Consider the following 16973-nt stretch of genomic DNA (forward strand, 5'->3'; position numbering starts at 1 on the left):
ATTCACCCCATCATATTATAGCAAAAGTCTTAATTCCAAGTCCAAAATCCAAAAACTCCTCTTCATCTGTGAAATCTAGAATACAAGTTATCTGCTTCCAAAGGTACAATGGCAGAACAGGCACAAGCTAGACATTTCCATTACAAATGGGAGAAACTGCAGGGAAAGAAGTGATAACAGGCATCAAGCAAGTCAGCAGAACACACTACATTAGCCCTCAAGGCTTTGAAAATAATCCTCTGTTCTCTGAGGATTGGCCCTGCCCTCCAGACTCTAGGTATTGGTCACAGTCTCTGGATTTTGAGTGGAGGCCCCTCGGCCCTGGGCTTCAGGCCCCACCCTCCAGGCCCACTGGGACAGCAAGTCTGCTCTCTTGGCTTTAGGCGAACCATTCTTCTAGTCCATCGGAGTGACAACTCCACCCTTAGAAACACCAGGGGCCATGGCTCAACCCTTTGAAACCCCTGAGGTCATGGCCATACCTTTTGAGGCTGAAGCAACTCGGCTTCTTGTGTCCCTTGTCTCTTTAACTTCTGCTTCCTGTGGCCTCTCGGCCCTCGGGCCTCATGCCCACATCTGCCCTGCTGGGGCAAGTGTTCCAAAGCTCGGTAGCTCCACCGGTATTAGCGCCTGGAGGCCCCCCACTCCGTCAGAGAGCCTCATGCACACAGACACTAAACTCTCTCGCTCCGTGGGTCGGCAAGCCTAGATCCACCGATAAGTGCCCAGAGGCACCCCACTCCGCCAGGAAGCCTTCTGCACACAGGCACTCAGCTCTCTCGCTCTGTGTGTCGGCTCTTGCGCCATCTTGAACTGGTCTCCTGCTGCTGTTGGTTCTCTGCCACTGCCATTTCTCTGCTGCTGTAGGTTCTCTGCTGCTGCTTGTCCTCTGTCACTGCCACAAGTCTATCCGTTCACAGTTTTAAAACCGCTTCCACATTTTAGGTATCAGTTATAGCAGCACTCCACTCTCTCGGTACCAAATTCTGTCTTAGTCATATAGTTCTGCTACAACAGAAAATACCACAAATGGATGGTTTTAATGAAGAGAAGTTTATTTCCTCACAGTCAAAGTAGGCTAAAAGTACAAATTCAGGGCGTCAGCTTCAGGGGAAGGCTTTTTCTCTCTGTCGGCCTTCTTCTCTTCGGTGTTCCCCCGGACTAGGAGATTCTCTTCCCAGGGACCCCGCTCCAAAGGACGCGCTTGCTCCCAGCACTGCTTTCTTGATGGTATGAGGTCCCCAACTCTCTGCCTGCTTCCCTTTCCTTTTATCTCTTGAGAGATAAAAGGTGGTGCCGGCCACACCCCAGGGAAACTCCCTTTCCATTGGATGTAACTTGGGTAAAGGTGATGTTACAATCCCACCCTAATCCTCTTTAACATAAAATTACAATCAGAAAATGGAGGCCAACCACACAGTTCTAGGAATCATGGCCCAGCCAAATTGATACACACATTTTTGGGGGGACATAATTCAAACCATGACAGATGCTCTGGTTAGTGGTCATGTTTCCTTCGTTCCCTTGCTCACCTGTATAGAACCATGTCATCTGTGAAAAGGGATCTTTGTACTTCCTGCTTGCCAATGCAGATACCATTCAATCTTTTCTAAAATTGTATTTTACCTTTTATTATCCTGTCTATCTATCATCTATCCATCCGTCTATCTATCATCATCATCATCCATGATCATCCATCCGTCTTTCCATCCATCCGTCTACCCATCAACTCATCCATCCGTCCAACCATCCATCCACCTACCTAGCTACCTATCATCAATTTTTTCTAGCTTAATTGCTCTGCCTAGGATTTTCAGAACGATGTTGACTAGCAGTGGTGACAGTGGACAGCATTGCTGTCTTGTTCCTGACTTTAATGAAACCAATCATTCTACACTGAGTGTGATGTTAGCTGTGGGCTTTTCATAAAATGCCCTTAGTTCTCTTGAAGAATTTCCCTTTCACTCCAATCATGTTGAGTGCTTTTTAAAAAATCAAATCAGGAAAGAGTGTTGAATTTTGTGGGCTTTTCATAATCATAACTACCCTTTATCCTATGGAAGAATTTTCCTTTCACTCCTACCTTGGTGAGTTTTTTGTTTTGATTTTTTTTTTCAAATCAAGAAAAGGTGTTGAATTTTTCGAATGCCTTTTCCGCACTGTCTTAGTTGTCTAGTGCTACTAAAACAGACATACCACAAGCGGATGGCTTTAACAAATAGAAATTTATTCTCTCAAGTCTAGGAGGCTAGAAGTCCGAATTCAGGGTGCCAAATCCAGGGGAAGGCTTTCTCTTTCTGTCAGCTATGGGGAAATGTCCTTGTCACCAATCTTCCCTGGTTGAGGAGCTTCTCAGCACAGGAATCCCAGGCCCAAAGAACACACTATTCTCCTGGCTCTTGTTTCTTGGTCGTATGAGGTCCGCATCTGTCTCTGCTCACTTCTCTCTTCTACATCTCAAAAGAGATTGACTTAAGACACAACTTAAACTTGTAGATTGAGTCTTCCGTCATTAACATAACTGCCGCTAATCACACCTCATTAACATCATAGAGGTAGGATTTACAACACATAGGAAAGTCACATCAGATGACAAAATGGAGGACAATCGCACAGTACTGGGAATCATGGCCTAGCAAAGTTGACACACAGGTACGGAGGGAAACAATTCAATCCATGACATTCCACCCTTTGGCCCCCCAAAATTCATGTCCTTTCCCCATATAGAACACTTTCACCCCATCATATCATAACAAAAGCCTTAAATCAACTCCAAGTACAAATTCCAAAAATTACTCTTCATCTGTGAAAATTAGAACACAAGTTATCTGCTTCGAAAGTACAGTGGCAGAACAGGCACAAGCTAGACATTTCCATTACAAATGGGAGAAATTTGAAGGAAAGAAGGGATAAATGGCAGCAAGCAAAGTCAACAGAACACATTACATTAGCTCTCAAGGTTTGAAAATAATCCTCTGTTCTCTGAGACTAGACAGTGGCCCTGCCCTTCAGACTATAGGTATTGGCCACTCTATGGATTCTGAGTGGAGGCCCTTTGGCCCTGGCCTTCAGATCTGCCTTCCAGGCCCACTGGAACAGCAACTCTGCTCCCTTAGCTTTGGGCAGCCCCATTTTCCTAGTCCGTCTGAGTGGCGACTCCACCGTTTGAGACCCCAGACGTCATGGCCTTACCCTTTGAGACTGAGGCAGCTCTGCTTCCTGGGTTCCTTGTCTCTTCAGCTTCTGCTTCCTGGTTCCTTGGCCTCTCAGCCATTCAGGCCTCACCACCCAAGTCTTGCCCTTCTGGGACAAGTGTTCCAAAGCTCTTTAGCTCCACTCTGCCAGTAAACTTCAGCTGGAAGGCAATCAGCTCTCTTGCTCCGTAAGTCAGCAAGACTAGCTCCACTGATAAGTGCCTAGAAGTACCCTACTCCATCAGGAAGCATCCTGTGCAAAGGCACTCAACTCTCTCGCTCCAAGCGTTAGATCCATCAGTGTCTCACACTAATTGCTTCTGCTGCTGCCGTTTCTCTGCTGCTTCTCTCCATCTATGCCATCTTCAGTGTAACAGCTCTCCTCACTCCCTTCTGAGTCCTCACCAGAATTGTCTTTGATGTCCATAATTCCACCACCAGCCTTTTCAAGGCAAGAGTCTAGGCTTTTACGATTAGGCACTTTAAAACTCTTTCAGTCTATATCCATTCACAATTTCAAAACCACTTCCACATTTTAGGTATCTGTTAGAGCAGCACTCCACTCTCTCCGTACCATACTCTTAGTTATCTAGTGCTGCGATAACAGAAATACTACAAGTGGATGGTTTTAACAAAGAAAATTTATTTTCTCACAGTCTAGGAGGCCAGAAGTCCGAATTCAGGGTACCACATCCAGGGGAAGGCTTTTTCTCCCTCTGTCAACTCTAGGGAAAGATCCTTGTATCATTTCCCAGTCGAGGAGTTTCTCAGTGCAGGGACCCCAGGTCCAAAGGACCCGCTATTCTTCTGGCTCTTGTTTCTTGGTGGTACGAGGTCCCTATCTCTCTCTGCTCAATTCTATCTTCTATATCTCAAAAGAGATTGACTTAAGACATAACCTAGTAGATTGAGTCTTGGCTCATTAACATACCTACCAGTAATCCTACCTCATTGACATCATACAGATAAGATTTACAACACATAGGAAAATCACATCAGATGATAAAATGGTAGAAAATCACACAATATTGGGAATCATGGATTAGCCAAATGGGTGCACATTTTTGGGGGATAGAATTCAACCCATAACATGTACTGTATCTGTAGAGAAGTTCATGTGGATCTTCAAGTCCTTTTCTGGATTCAGTTTGTCTCTCTGTTGTGAAGTTATAGGTAAACAGGTAGGGGTAGATGGGGAGATGTCCAATGTACGCCTGGGATCTCAAGAATGGCCTGAGTCATCTTCACCATTTTGCTTGGTAATTATAGCTGGTGGGGTTAAGTTTTAAATATGACCCTTCTACAAAAAAGACTAAAAGTTAGTAAGAGGGTCCTCTTGTAATTACTTCTAGGAGTTAAAAGCTGGTCTGTCAACTCCACAAGAAAACTACTGGAACTAATAGAAAGATTCAGCAGAGAAGCAGAATACAAGGTAAAATACAAAAATCAGTTGGATTCCTATACACTGATAAAGAGAGGTACGAAAACCAAATCAAGAAAGCAATACCATTTATAATAGCCCCTAAAAAAATTACTTAGGAATAAATCTAACCAGGGACATAAAAGACCTATACAAAGTAAACTACAAAACTTCTGTAAGAAATCAAAAGAGACCTACATAAATGGAAAAACATACCATGCTCCTGGATAGGTAGACACAACATTGTAAAAATGACAATTCTACCCAAAGCAATCTACAGATACAATGCAATCCTGATCCAAATACCAACATCATTCTTTAATAGGATGGAAAAACTAATCATTAACTTCATACAGAAAGGAAAAAGGCCCAGGAAAAGTAAAGCACTATTGAAGAAGAAGAATAAAGAAGGACTCACACTACCTGACCTCAGAACCTACTATACAGCTATGGTAGTCAAAACAGCTGGGTACTGGTACAACGACCCACACATTGACCAATGGAACAGAATCGAGAACCCAGATGTAAATCCATCCACCTACAGTCACCTGATCATCGACGAAGGCCCAAAGTCCATTAAATGGGGAAAAAGAGTCTTTTTAACAAATTGTGCTGGCAAAACTGGATGTCTGTAAAAAAATGAAACAGGACGCATACCTCATGCCACACACAACAACTAATTCAAAATGGATCAAAGACCTAAATATAAAGTCAAAAACAATAAAGATCATAGAAGAAAAAATAGGGTTAATGCTAGAGGCCCTAATACACAGCAAATAGGATAAAAAACCGTAAGTAACAATACACAAACACCAGAAGATAAGCTAGATAAATGGACGCTTCTAAAAATTAAACACTTATGCTCATCAAAAGACTTCACCAACAGAGTACAAAGAGAGCCAACAGACTGGGAAAAAAATTTTAGCTATGACAAATTCGATAAAGGTCTAATCTGTAAAATCTGTAGGAAAATCCAACACCTCTACAGCAAAAAGACAACTAATTCAATTAAAAAATGGGCAAAGGGTATAAACAGACACTTCACCAATGAAGACATTCAGGTGGCTAACAGACACGTAAGGAAATGCTCATGATTACTAGTGTAAATCAACACCACAATGAGATACCATCTCACTCCGACATTACTGACATGAATAAAAAAAACAGAAAATAACAAACGTTCAAGAGGCTGCGGGGAGATTGGAACTCTTGTGCACTGCTGGTGGGAATGCAAAATGGTAAACCATTCTGGAAAATGATATGGCACTTCCTTAAAAAGCTAGAAATACCATACTATCCAGCTGTCTCACTTCTAGGAATATATTCTAGAGAAATAAGAGCTGTCACATTAATACAAATATGGACAGCCATGTTCATTGCAGCATTATTCACAATATCAAAAAGATCAAGACAACCTAAGTGTCCATCAACAGATTAATGAATATAAAAACTATGGTACATACACACAATGTAATAATATGCAACTATAAAGAACAATGATGAATCTGTGAAGCATCTCACAACATGGATGAATCTGGAGAGCGTTACGCTGAGTGAAATAAGTCAATGATAAAAGAGCACATACTGTATGGAACCATTATTATAAATACTCTTGAAAAGGTTTACATGCAGAAAGAAACAACATTTGATGGTTACGAGGGAGGGGAGGGAAAACACTAAATAGACAATAGATAAGTGGTAACTTTGCTGAATGGTAAGACAGTACACAATACTGGAGAGGTCAACACAACTTGACCAAGTCAAGGTCATGGAAGCTTCAGAGACACATCCTAAATCCCTGAGGGACTGAATTACTGGGCTGAGGGTTAGGGACCATTGTCTCGGGGGACAGCTAGCTTAGTTGGCATAACATAATTTATAAAGAAAATATTCTACATCCTACTTTGGTGAGTAACGTCTGGCGTCTTTAAAGCGTGTGAGTGGCTATCTAAGACACTCCAGTGGTCCCAACCCATCTGGAGCAAGGGAGAATGAAGAAAATCAAAGACACAAGAGAAAGATTAGTCCAAAGGACTAATGGACCACAGCTACCACAGCCTCCACCAGAATGCGTCCAGCACAACTAGATGGTGTCCAGTTACAACCACCAACTTCTCCGACAGAGATCACAATAGATGGTCCCAGACAGAGCTGGAGAAAAATGTAGAACACAATTCTAACTCACAAAAGAAAAAACCAGACTTAATAATCTGACAGAGATTGGAGAAACTCCAAGAGTATGTCTCCTGGACACCCTTTTAACTCAGTACTGAAGTCACTCCTGGGATTCACCCTCTAGACAAAGATTAGACAGATCCATAAAACAAAATGAGACCAAATGGGCACACCAGCCCAGGGGCAAGGATGACAAGGCAGGAGCGGACAGGAACACTGGTAATGGGGAACCTAAGGTCAAGAAGGTGAAAGTGTTGACCCCTCGTGGGATTGGCAACCAATGTCACAAAACAATATGTGTATTCATCGTTTAATGAGGAACTAATTTGCTCTGTAAACCTTCATCTAAACCACACAGACACGAAAAAGTTGGTCTGTCAAATCTGAACGATCATGTAGAGGGTAATCACTATCCTCAGGAAGGGGTAAAAGAATGGTAGAATTTGAGCATGTCACTGTGTGTAGCCTGATGTTAAAGGCTACTAAAAGAAAGACTTCATTAAGAAGTCAGTGGGCTGGCTGAGAGATGCTGGGTTAAGGTGGAATTCAAAATAGCAGATACTGCATGGGGCACATAAACATCAAGAAAGTTTCCTAAAATTATGTCTGCTTTTGCTTCCACTAACTTTACAGTAGCAATGACTACCCTAAGGCAAGGAGGGCAACCTCCGACAACTGAGTCTAGTTGTAAACTGTAGTAGCCATCTGGTCTTTGTCATCCTCTGTGCTTCTATGTGAGGACTACTAAAGGGTTTTCAAATATTTCATGAAAAAAACAGAAAAGTCCAAATAGTAATTAGGAAATCCCAAAGCTGATGTATTTACGAATGACTCCTTTAATTTTGTGTTGCCTTCTCTGCCGTATTCAGGTAATTGAGAGGTATCAGGCACTGAGGTCTTCAAATATTTATATAGCGGTTGAGCTCATAGGGAAATATTGGGAATCCAGGTCCTGCAGTAGGCGAAAAGCACGAGAAATCCTCTCAATTGTTTCTTAGTGGTACAGATGGGATAAGCTAAAATGGATTCCTTTTGGAATCTATAGTAACCCTCTTTGATGAAATTATATGACCTAAAAATTAGACTAATGTTTGGGCCAATTTTAATTTTTCTATAGAGGCCTTGTAACCACCATTAACCAGCTGCATTAACAAAAGAATGCTGTCCTCAATTCAGGCTTGATAAGAATTCTGGTTGTTAGCTGCCGTCTGTATGCTAAACAAACAATCTGGGAGCTGGACTATATGAAGAAGATGGGACATCAGGATTGGAGGAAGACTCATCAATAACGTGCGATATGTAGATGACACAACATTTCTTGCTGAAAGTGAAGAGGACTTGAAACACTTACTGAAGAAGTTCAAAGACCACAGTGTTCAATATGGATTACACCTCAACATAAAGAAAACAAAACTCCTCACAACTGGACCAATAATCAATATCATGATAAATGGAGAAAAGATTGAAGTTTTCAAGGATTTCATTTTACTCAGATCCACAGTCAACACCCATGGAAGCATCAGCCAAGAAATCAAAGAAGGCATTGCATTGGGCAAATATGCTGCAAAAGACCCGTTTAAAGTGCTGAAAAGCAGAGATGTTGCCTTGAAGACGAGGGTGGACCTGACTGAAGCCATGGTGTTTTCAGTTGCCTCATCTACATGACAAAGCTCAATGATGAACTGAAGAAATGACACCTTTGAATTGTGGTGTGGCGAAGAACATTGAATATACCATGGACTGCCAAAAGAACTAACAAATCTGTCTTGGAACAAGTACAACCAGGATGCTCCTTAGAAGCAAAGATGGCAAGACTACGTCTCACATACTTTGGACACCTTATTAGAAGGGATCAGTCCCTGGAAAAAGGCATCATGCTTGGTAAATTAGAGGGCCGGTGAAAAAGAGGAAGACCCTCAACAAGACCGATTGACACAGTGGCTGCAACAATGGGCCTAAGCATAACAACGATTGTGAGGATGGCGCAGGACCGGGCAGTGTTTCATTCAGCTGTGCATAGGGTGCTATGAGTTGGAAACAACTCGACGGCACCTCGTTGTTGTGTTGTTGTCAGGTGCTTAAATCCTGATGCCACACTCTTCTTCATATAGTGCAGTTTCTCGGATTATTTTCTCAGCATACAGATTAAATAAGTATGGTAAAAGGAAAGAACCCTGACAAACATTTTTCCTGACTTTAAACCACACAGTATCCCCTTGTTCTGTTCAAACGACTGCCTTTTCATCTATATACAGGTTCCTCATAAGCACATTTAAGTGTTCTGGAATCCACGTTCTTCACAATGTTATCCGTAATTTGTTATGATCCACACAGTCAAATGTTTTTGTATAGTCAATAAAATACAGGTAAACATCTTTCTGGTATTCTCTACCTTCAGCCAGGATCCATCTGACATCAGTAATATCCCTCGTTCCACATCCTCTTCTGAATCTGGCTTGAATATCTGGCCGTTCCCTGTCAATATACTGCTGCAACTGCTTTTGAATGATCTTCAGCAAAATTTTACTTGCATGTGATATTGATATTATTTGATAATTTCTGCATTTGGTTGAATCATCTTTCTTGGCGTAAGCATAAATATGGATCTCTTCCAGTCAGTTGGCCAGGTAGCTGTCTTCCAAATTTCTTGGCATAGATGAGTGAGCACTTCCAGTGCTGCATCTGTTTGTTGAAATATCTCAGTTTGTATTCCATCAATTCCTGGAGCCTTGTTTTTCGCCAATGTCTTCAGTGCAGCTTGGGCTTCTTCCTTCAGTACCATTGGTTCTTGATCATATGCTACCTCCTGAAATGGTTGAATGTCGACCAATTCGTTTTGGTATGGTGACTCTGTGTATTCCTTCCATCTTCTTTTGGTGCTTCCTGCTTCCTTCAGTATTTTGCCCATAGAATCCTTCACTATTGCAACTCAAGGCTTGAATTTTTTCTTCAGTTGTTTCAGCTTGACAAAAACTGAAAGTCTTCGTACCTTTTTGTTTTTCTAATTAGAGATTCTTGGCACATGTCATTATAATAATTTATTTTGTCTTCTAGAGCCACCCTTTGAAATCTTCTGTTCAGCTCTTTTACTTTATCCTTTCTTCCATTCCCTTTAGCTACTCGATGTTCAAGACAAGTTTCAGAGTCTCTTCTGACATCCATTCTGGTCTCTTCTTTCTTTCCTGTCTTTTCAGTGACCTGTTGTTTTCTTCATGTATGATGACCTCAATGTCATTCCACAACTCATCTGGTCTTCAGTTATTAGTGTTCAACATGTCAAATCTATTGTTGAGATCGTCTTTAAATTCAGCTGAGATATTCTCAAAGTTGTACTTTGGCTCTCGTGGACTTGTTTTAATTTTCTTCAGCTTCAACTTGAGCTTGCATATGAGCAATTGATGGTCTGCTCCCCAGTCAGCCCCGGTCTTGTTCTGACTGATAATATTGAGCTTTTCCTTGTCTCTTTCCACAGATGTAGTCATTTTATTAGTTTGGACTCCATCTGGCGAGGTCCACATGTGTAGTCATTGTTTCTGTTGTTAAAAAAGTATTTGCAATAAAGAATAACTGAAGCATAGTAATAAATCATTGTCAAATTTCAGAGACTGTTAATCAGCATGTAAAATTTAAGAAAAGTGGCAGATTCAATGAAACCCTAAGTCTTCACAATCCAGGTATATTGTTGGTCTTCCCAAATGAAAGAAAACAAATATTTCTTGTCAGGTGCACAAGAATATTGGGGAAAAAGCACTACAAATCTCAATAACTGTAAACTTTGGGGCTTCGGGGGAAACATTGGAAAATAGCAAAGGAAAGCAGGCAGGCTTTCTGCATGGCATCCAAAGTGGACATCAGAAATTCATGGGCGTCTTCCTCTAAGTGTCTATGGAAGCCTCTAACCAGATCAAGAGAAGGCTTCATAAAGTCGCCTGAATGATGGAGGGCCCGGGTGATGTGAGCCAGCATTGTACACAGCACGCAGTAGCCCGCTGCCAACAGGTTGCAGAGTTCTCTTGGGATAACATGTAGTCTGCAAAACGTGGTGTGTAGGTCAGACACTGCAGCGCCCCATTCACTTTGCAGGTGTTGTTCAGGTTGTGAAGCCCCGCCCCATCCCCATGTGATCTGCTCCAAGTCGCATAAAGTTACTAGCGGGAGTAAGCATGCAGTTGCCCCAGGCGCACTGCTTCTGGGATTTCCACCACTGTTTATCAGCCAGACAGGGAGGGTAGTGCCTTTCAGCCACTGCTGCTGTGAGGCAGGAAGAGCTGAGTTTTGGAGAGACAACGAATTGACCCTTAACTCCACAGTGGAGGAACGATACATCTATGACTCTGGAACTAAGATGGTGAGGCTTCTCCTGCCTAGACCTCAAGGTACAGAAAGGTGCTCCTGCTTTAGAGCAAATCTCCAAATGGCTGGATTTGACATTCACTGCAATCACATCAGCCCTTTTCAGAGCTAGCTTTGACCATTCATCTACCTCCACAACCATCTCAACTGCAGAGTCCTTACTACCCCTAATCCCTGACCTGCTCCGCCACACGCCCTTATCCCTCCCTCCCTTTCCCACTGGCTCCATATTCACCAATCCATTCCTGGCCATCAACTGCATCTGTGTGCTGAGAATTCAACCACCCCTACTCACAACTAACTTCAATGATCATCTCTCCGCCAGCAATTTTCATTCCTAAACACTCGAAGCAAGTCTACACCTGTGTGTCTTGCATAAACCCACTGACGGTGGGACTGAGTTCGGGTTTTTGGGACATGGCAGTCTTGAGTCATTCCAAAAGGAAGACAAGCAAGACCCCTGGCGTATGTTGAATGTATGTGTGAGAGTTTGGTGGATGTGTTTTTGCGTGTGTGTGCGTGAATGAGTGTGTGGCCATGCAGATGTGTTTCTTTGTGTGTGGAGGTGTTTGCCCACGTTCACATGCCTCGGCATGCATGCATCTGTGTGTTTACATGCCTCTATGAGTACCTCTAGGGCTAGATATTAACCAGGTGTTCAAATTACTAAGATATTAAAAGTTGTATCTATGAAAATAATTTCCGGCATTCGGACCACCTGCCAAATAAGGCCAAACCCGTTCTCCATTTCTCCTTTTTTGCTGAGTGTCCTTTCCTGTCAGACTTTCTGGAGAGCTGTGAATTCTGATGGTAGCCGTCCAGGAGTACATCCACCTTGCTTGGGGAGAAATATCAAGGAAGTCAGTGAGTGGGGGTTCCTTGTGCTTTTCCACTGTGGCAAAGGGACTTTTCCATAAAGTGCTCAGGTGCTCACATGGATGGGACTCCTTACACATACCCCGTGGTGGAACGGGAGCCCTCAAGCCAACAGCTCTGCCCTGGGTATGTGCCTCTGCCCTTCCACATCTCCCTTTCGTTTTACTCTTCATTGTAATGATGATAAAGGTGATTAGAAATGTTTTTATAGCTGAGTGTGGGTGCCCAAATTCTGACAATACATGCCCTGTGGGGGAGAATGTTGCTCATTTATTTTTGAGACCTTGGGTCCTCAGATGACACTTGGATACTAGGACATGAAAAGAGCACGGTGTTGTCCTCTTGCCCTCATCATGACACTAGGGACATCTACAAAGCTATATGAGGTGGCTAGAGCCTAAAAGATTTTTCACAATGCATAATATTTCAGATTTATTTAATTGTTTTCTAAAGGTATGAATTTCCTGCCCATATTTGGGAGAGCTCTCCATTTCATGATGGAGACATGATGGATGTTTTTGGAATGATGGGGGCTGCAATTCAGTAAAACTTAATAAGCTACAAATACAATGCTAGGAATACTACTGGAATCCATCAAGCAACCAGATACCCTTCCCTTTCTTCTTCTTCTTGCTACCTCTGACATATCTCTGCGGGCCAAGGATATCACCAAAGTTGATGACTACCCAAGCCCGAAGATATCTGACCAGAACCTCAGTTGGTGGCCTTCCTGCTCCACTGATCCTTTGGCACCGTACCCCTAGAGTTCGAATTCTGAATGACGACTGCATTGTAGGGCAGGGCAGTATCTATGACCCTGAGCTAGAATTCAGCTTTCGGTCAGTCTCATGTTTGCAGAAATTTCCACTCCTCTAAAGTTATTTGCTCGGTGGCTGTTTCCTCCAGGTGCTCCTCCTCCACCGCTGAAACGTTTACTTTATCATCTTCTTTGGACACCCCTGGACTTTGTCCCCACATCTGTGTCCTCCATCCCATGGCGTCTTGCTCCACCACCCTGTGGCACACTCCCAGTCTCTCTGATCAATTCATTCTGGTGAATGTAAAACAGGACGTAGGCTTGTTGGCTCAGCACACAGGTCACATCACATGCTGACACCTTGGCATCATCCATTTGATACCACTTGCCATTGCCAGCCTTGACGTAAGAGAGGTAATGCCCCGTGTGCTAAGTCCACCCAGCATGGACCAGCACCACACAGAGTCTGTAAACAGCCGATCCTCCGTCCTGCTGAGACATGCATCTGCTCACGTCAAGAGTCTCAGGATAGCACACGTGCTCAGCAGTTTTGTCACCAGTCAAGTATGAGAAGCCCTTCAGTACAAGGATAAGGACCTCAGGACAAGTGTGCAAAGTCAGCATTTTGGAAGCCGGCACCTTCCTATGACAAATCCTACAATGATATGAATTTTCACCATCCAGCTCTTCGTCCGTGACCAACTCTTCCAAAGCTTGGGTGACACTCTGGGATGTTTGGATATCCAGGGTAATGTCCAGGTAAGGGTCAAAGATGTCTGACACTCCCTGGCTGTGGCGACACTGGATCTGAGATCTCCAGTAGCCGCCAAAGATTTGACGGATCAGGGTGGTATCTGGAGAGAAGCTGCGGAAGTGCCTGTGGCTACTCAGGCAGGCTTTCTGCATGGCATCCTGAGTGGACATGAGAAATTCATGGGCGTCTTCCTGTTGGTGTCGGTGGAAGCGTGTAGCCAGTGCACGTTGGGGCTCCATGACATGGCCTGGATGACAGAGGGCTCGGGTTATGTGATCCTTCCTTGTACACCACATGCAGGAGCCCTGCTTCCCACAGGTTGCAGACTGCTCCTGGGACAGCATGTCATCTGTGAGGGGCGGCGTGTAGGTCAGACACTGTAGCAACGCATTCACTTAGCAGGTATTCCCCATGTTGTGGAGCCCTGCTCTGACCCCAGAAGATCTGATCCAAGTTGAAACAAGTTTCTCAGCGTGGGTAAGCACCCCGTCAGTGCAGGCGTGAGACTTCTGAGATATACACCAGCCTGTGTAAGCCAGAGAGGTGAAGGTTTAAACAGTATATAATACTGAGGAAGCCAGTGCAACTTTACTACGACAAAAGCATAGAAGCTTCATAGACACATCCAGACTCCCATGGGAACCGAGTTACTGGGCTGAGGGCTTTGGGGACTATCGTCTTGGATGACATCTAGCTTAGTTGACATTAACATAGTTTATAATAAAATGTACATCTTACTTTAGTGAGTAGCGTCTGGGTTCTTAAGAGTTTGTGAGCGACCATCTAAGATATGTCTCTTGGTCCCACCCTGTCTGGAGCAAGGTAGAATGAAGAAAACCAAAGACACACAGGAAACAGAGGACCACATACCACCAAGAAACAAGAGCCAGGAGAACAAAGCATCCTTTGAACTCAGAGTTCCTGCACTCAGAAGCTTCAAGACCAGGGGGCAGATTGATGACAAGGACCTTTCCCCAGAACCAACAAAGAGAGAAAGCCTTCTTAGAACTGGCACCTTAAATTTGTACTTCTAGCCTCCTAAAGTGTGACAGAATAAATTTCTCTTTGCTAAAGCCATCCACTTGTGGTACTTCTGTCGTTGCAACATTAGATAACTAAGACAGAAACAAATGGTGCATGCTCACCAACAGTATAATTAACCAAAATAAGAAAAGTAGTCTCTCAGTGACGGATTTCCTGGCTGGATTTCCGTTACCGTTTTCTGTTCGTGTTTTTCAGTATTTTAGAATAATGGACATAATTAAATCCTACGTCTGCAGATTTGATCTCACCTAAGAGAAGTCTATGGCTGCTGAGTGGCACAAACTGTTAAGTGCTTGACTACCACCCAGAGGTGCCTCAGAAGACAGGCCTAGTGATCTGCTTCTGAACGGTCTCAGCCTTGAAAACCCTATGGAGCAGTTCTACTCTGCACACATTGGGTCACCATGAGTCAGAATGGACTCAATGGCAACTAACAACAATCACAAGGAGAGTTCTGGCCTTTGTCCTGGCTCCTGGGAGTTAACCTCTAAACTGCTGGAATTTCCACAGTGATAGGACTGCATCTGTGATTTGTAGTGCGCCACTTGGTCCTCACCTGATAGTTTATATTAAAGAGGTGACACAGAGCAGAAGCTGGTTGTCATGGATTGAATTGTGTCCCCCAAAAAATGTGTGCAGCAACTTGGCTGGGTCATGATTCCCAGTATTGTATGATTGTGTTATCTGATGTGATTTCCTTATGTGTTGTAAACTCTACCATTATGATGAGATTATATGTGATCTCCTCATGTGTTATAAATTCTATCACTGTGATGAGGTTATACTGATGAGGTTGACAAGATTAGTGTCTTAATGAAATCTCTTTTGAGGTATAAAAGAGAGAAGCGATCAGAGACACATGGGAACCTCATACCACCAAGAAAGCAGTGCTGGGAGCAGAGCACGTCCTTTGGACCTGAAGTTCCTGCGCAGAGAAGCTCCCAGACCAGAGGAAGACTGATGACATGGACCTTCCTGCAGAGCCAACAGAGAAAGCATTCCCCTGGAGCTGACACCCTGAATTTGGACTTGTAGCCTACTGGACTGTGAAGAAATAAATTTCTCTTTGTTAAAGCCATCCACTCGTGGTATTCCTGTTAGAGCAGCACTAGATGACTGAGACACTGGTCATGCCAGAAAGACCCACCATGTGATTAGACAGCTGGGGCTTGTGTTAATATTAGACAAATATAAAGAGATAAATGAGAGCCCACTGCAGGAGGAAGCACAAAGCCACCCAGTGGGGTCAGCTGGTGAGACCACTTGTGTGGAAATTAAGTGTGGGTATCTTTGGTTACAAAGCTGCAGTTTAACATTCAACACCCAAAATGAAGAAATGACTGTTTACCACTCACAGGTCCCACTGGATCACTCTAGGGCTGCACACTGAAGTCACAGGAGCACCAAAGAAGGAGAAAATCACAGAGAGGGCAAACAGACCTGGGCTCAGCCTTTAATAGGATCAAGGAGGAGAGCTCACTCAATTTCATGGGCTTAGGGACTACTGGCTAATTTAAAACAAATGGCAGGAAACTGGAGGCAAGAATTTGGCAGAGAGGGTGTGGGGTCTTTATCTGGATTCCCAGATGTGATGTGTACCTGGGGAAAGGGAGAGCTGAAGAAGGGAGGAACTGCTTCTGGATGGTTACCTGGGATTTTGCATGTGGGCGTGAGGGTTAGTTGATTAGGAAGACGAGTAGGCATGCTCTTTTGAAACACTTAATGTTCAAACACAGGCCTGAAGGAAAAGGATGCTGTGTCATTTACAAACCGAGTTTGATTTCTTCTGACAGGGCTTCAGGCCCCATGATACCGGCCCGACTTGGGAGATGGAGAGGCAAGTGGAGGGCTGGAGTTCAGCCACATGGGCAAAAATTCAATCAATCACGCCCATCTGATGAAACCTCAAAAACCTCTCTGGACGCTGAAGCTCAGAAGAACATACTGGTTTGGCAATAATCCATGGGTATTATCACCATCAATGCCATTGATAATATTCAATATATATACCTTGAAACTTGTGAGAGCGGAACTCTATGGGACTGCCTTTTTTTTCTGGGTCTGCTAAGTTTTACGGCTTTGACAGGGTGCTTACTCACGCTCTCTGTTAAGACTCCTACCTTGTTTTACTTCTGAGTTTTCCTTCTCTGACATGTTCCTGCCTTACATACGTTCCTGCTTTTGCAATATATATACACACATATATCCGTATATATGAATATAAATTATCCCTCTTTTACTCTTCCAATTTTTTTTAATGTTCCTAGGTTCCTGGGTGGCGTATATGGTTAACTTGGTGGGCTGCTAATTGAAAGACTGGAAGTTTGAGTCTACTCAGAGGCTCCTTGGAAGAAAGGCTTGGTGATCTACTCCTGAAAAATCAGTCATTGAAAACCCAGT

General features: G+C 43.5%; 2 protein-coding genes across 2 annotated transcripts in view; one reads left to right on the forward strand and one right to left on the reverse strand.

Annotated features, from left to right (window-relative positions):
* The window catches only part of LOC111822735 (zinc finger protein 420-like), a 54792-nt gene extending 41996 nt beyond the window's left edge, over window positions 1-12796 (forward strand). Inside the window, exon 8 of the mRNA XM_023742137.1 lies at window positions 12783-12796. Within this exon, the coding sequence (XP_023597905.1) occupies window positions 12783-12796 (14 nt within the window). The remainder of the gene's footprint in view (window positions 1-12782) is intronic.
* Window positions 12797-12864: 68 nt separating this feature from the next.
* On the reverse strand, window positions 12865-16381 carry LOC101354624 (ubiquitin carboxyl-terminal hydrolase 17-like protein 17). Its single transcript, XM_012558963.2, is given in 3 exon segments — window positions 12865-12978; window positions 12980-14055; window positions 16345-16381. Coding segments are annotated over 3 exon segments (1227 nt in total).
* Between the last annotated feature and the right edge of the window lie 592 nt (window positions 16382-16973).

Source organism: Trichechus manatus, unplaced genomic scaffold (assembly GCF_000243295.1).
Source record: "Trichechus manatus latirostris isolate Lorelei unplaced genomic scaffold, TriManLat1.0 scaffold00201, whole genome shotgun sequence".
In the NCBI taxonomy this organism is placed as follows: domain Eukaryota; kingdom Metazoa; phylum Chordata; class Mammalia; order Sirenia; family Trichechidae; genus Trichechus; species Trichechus manatus.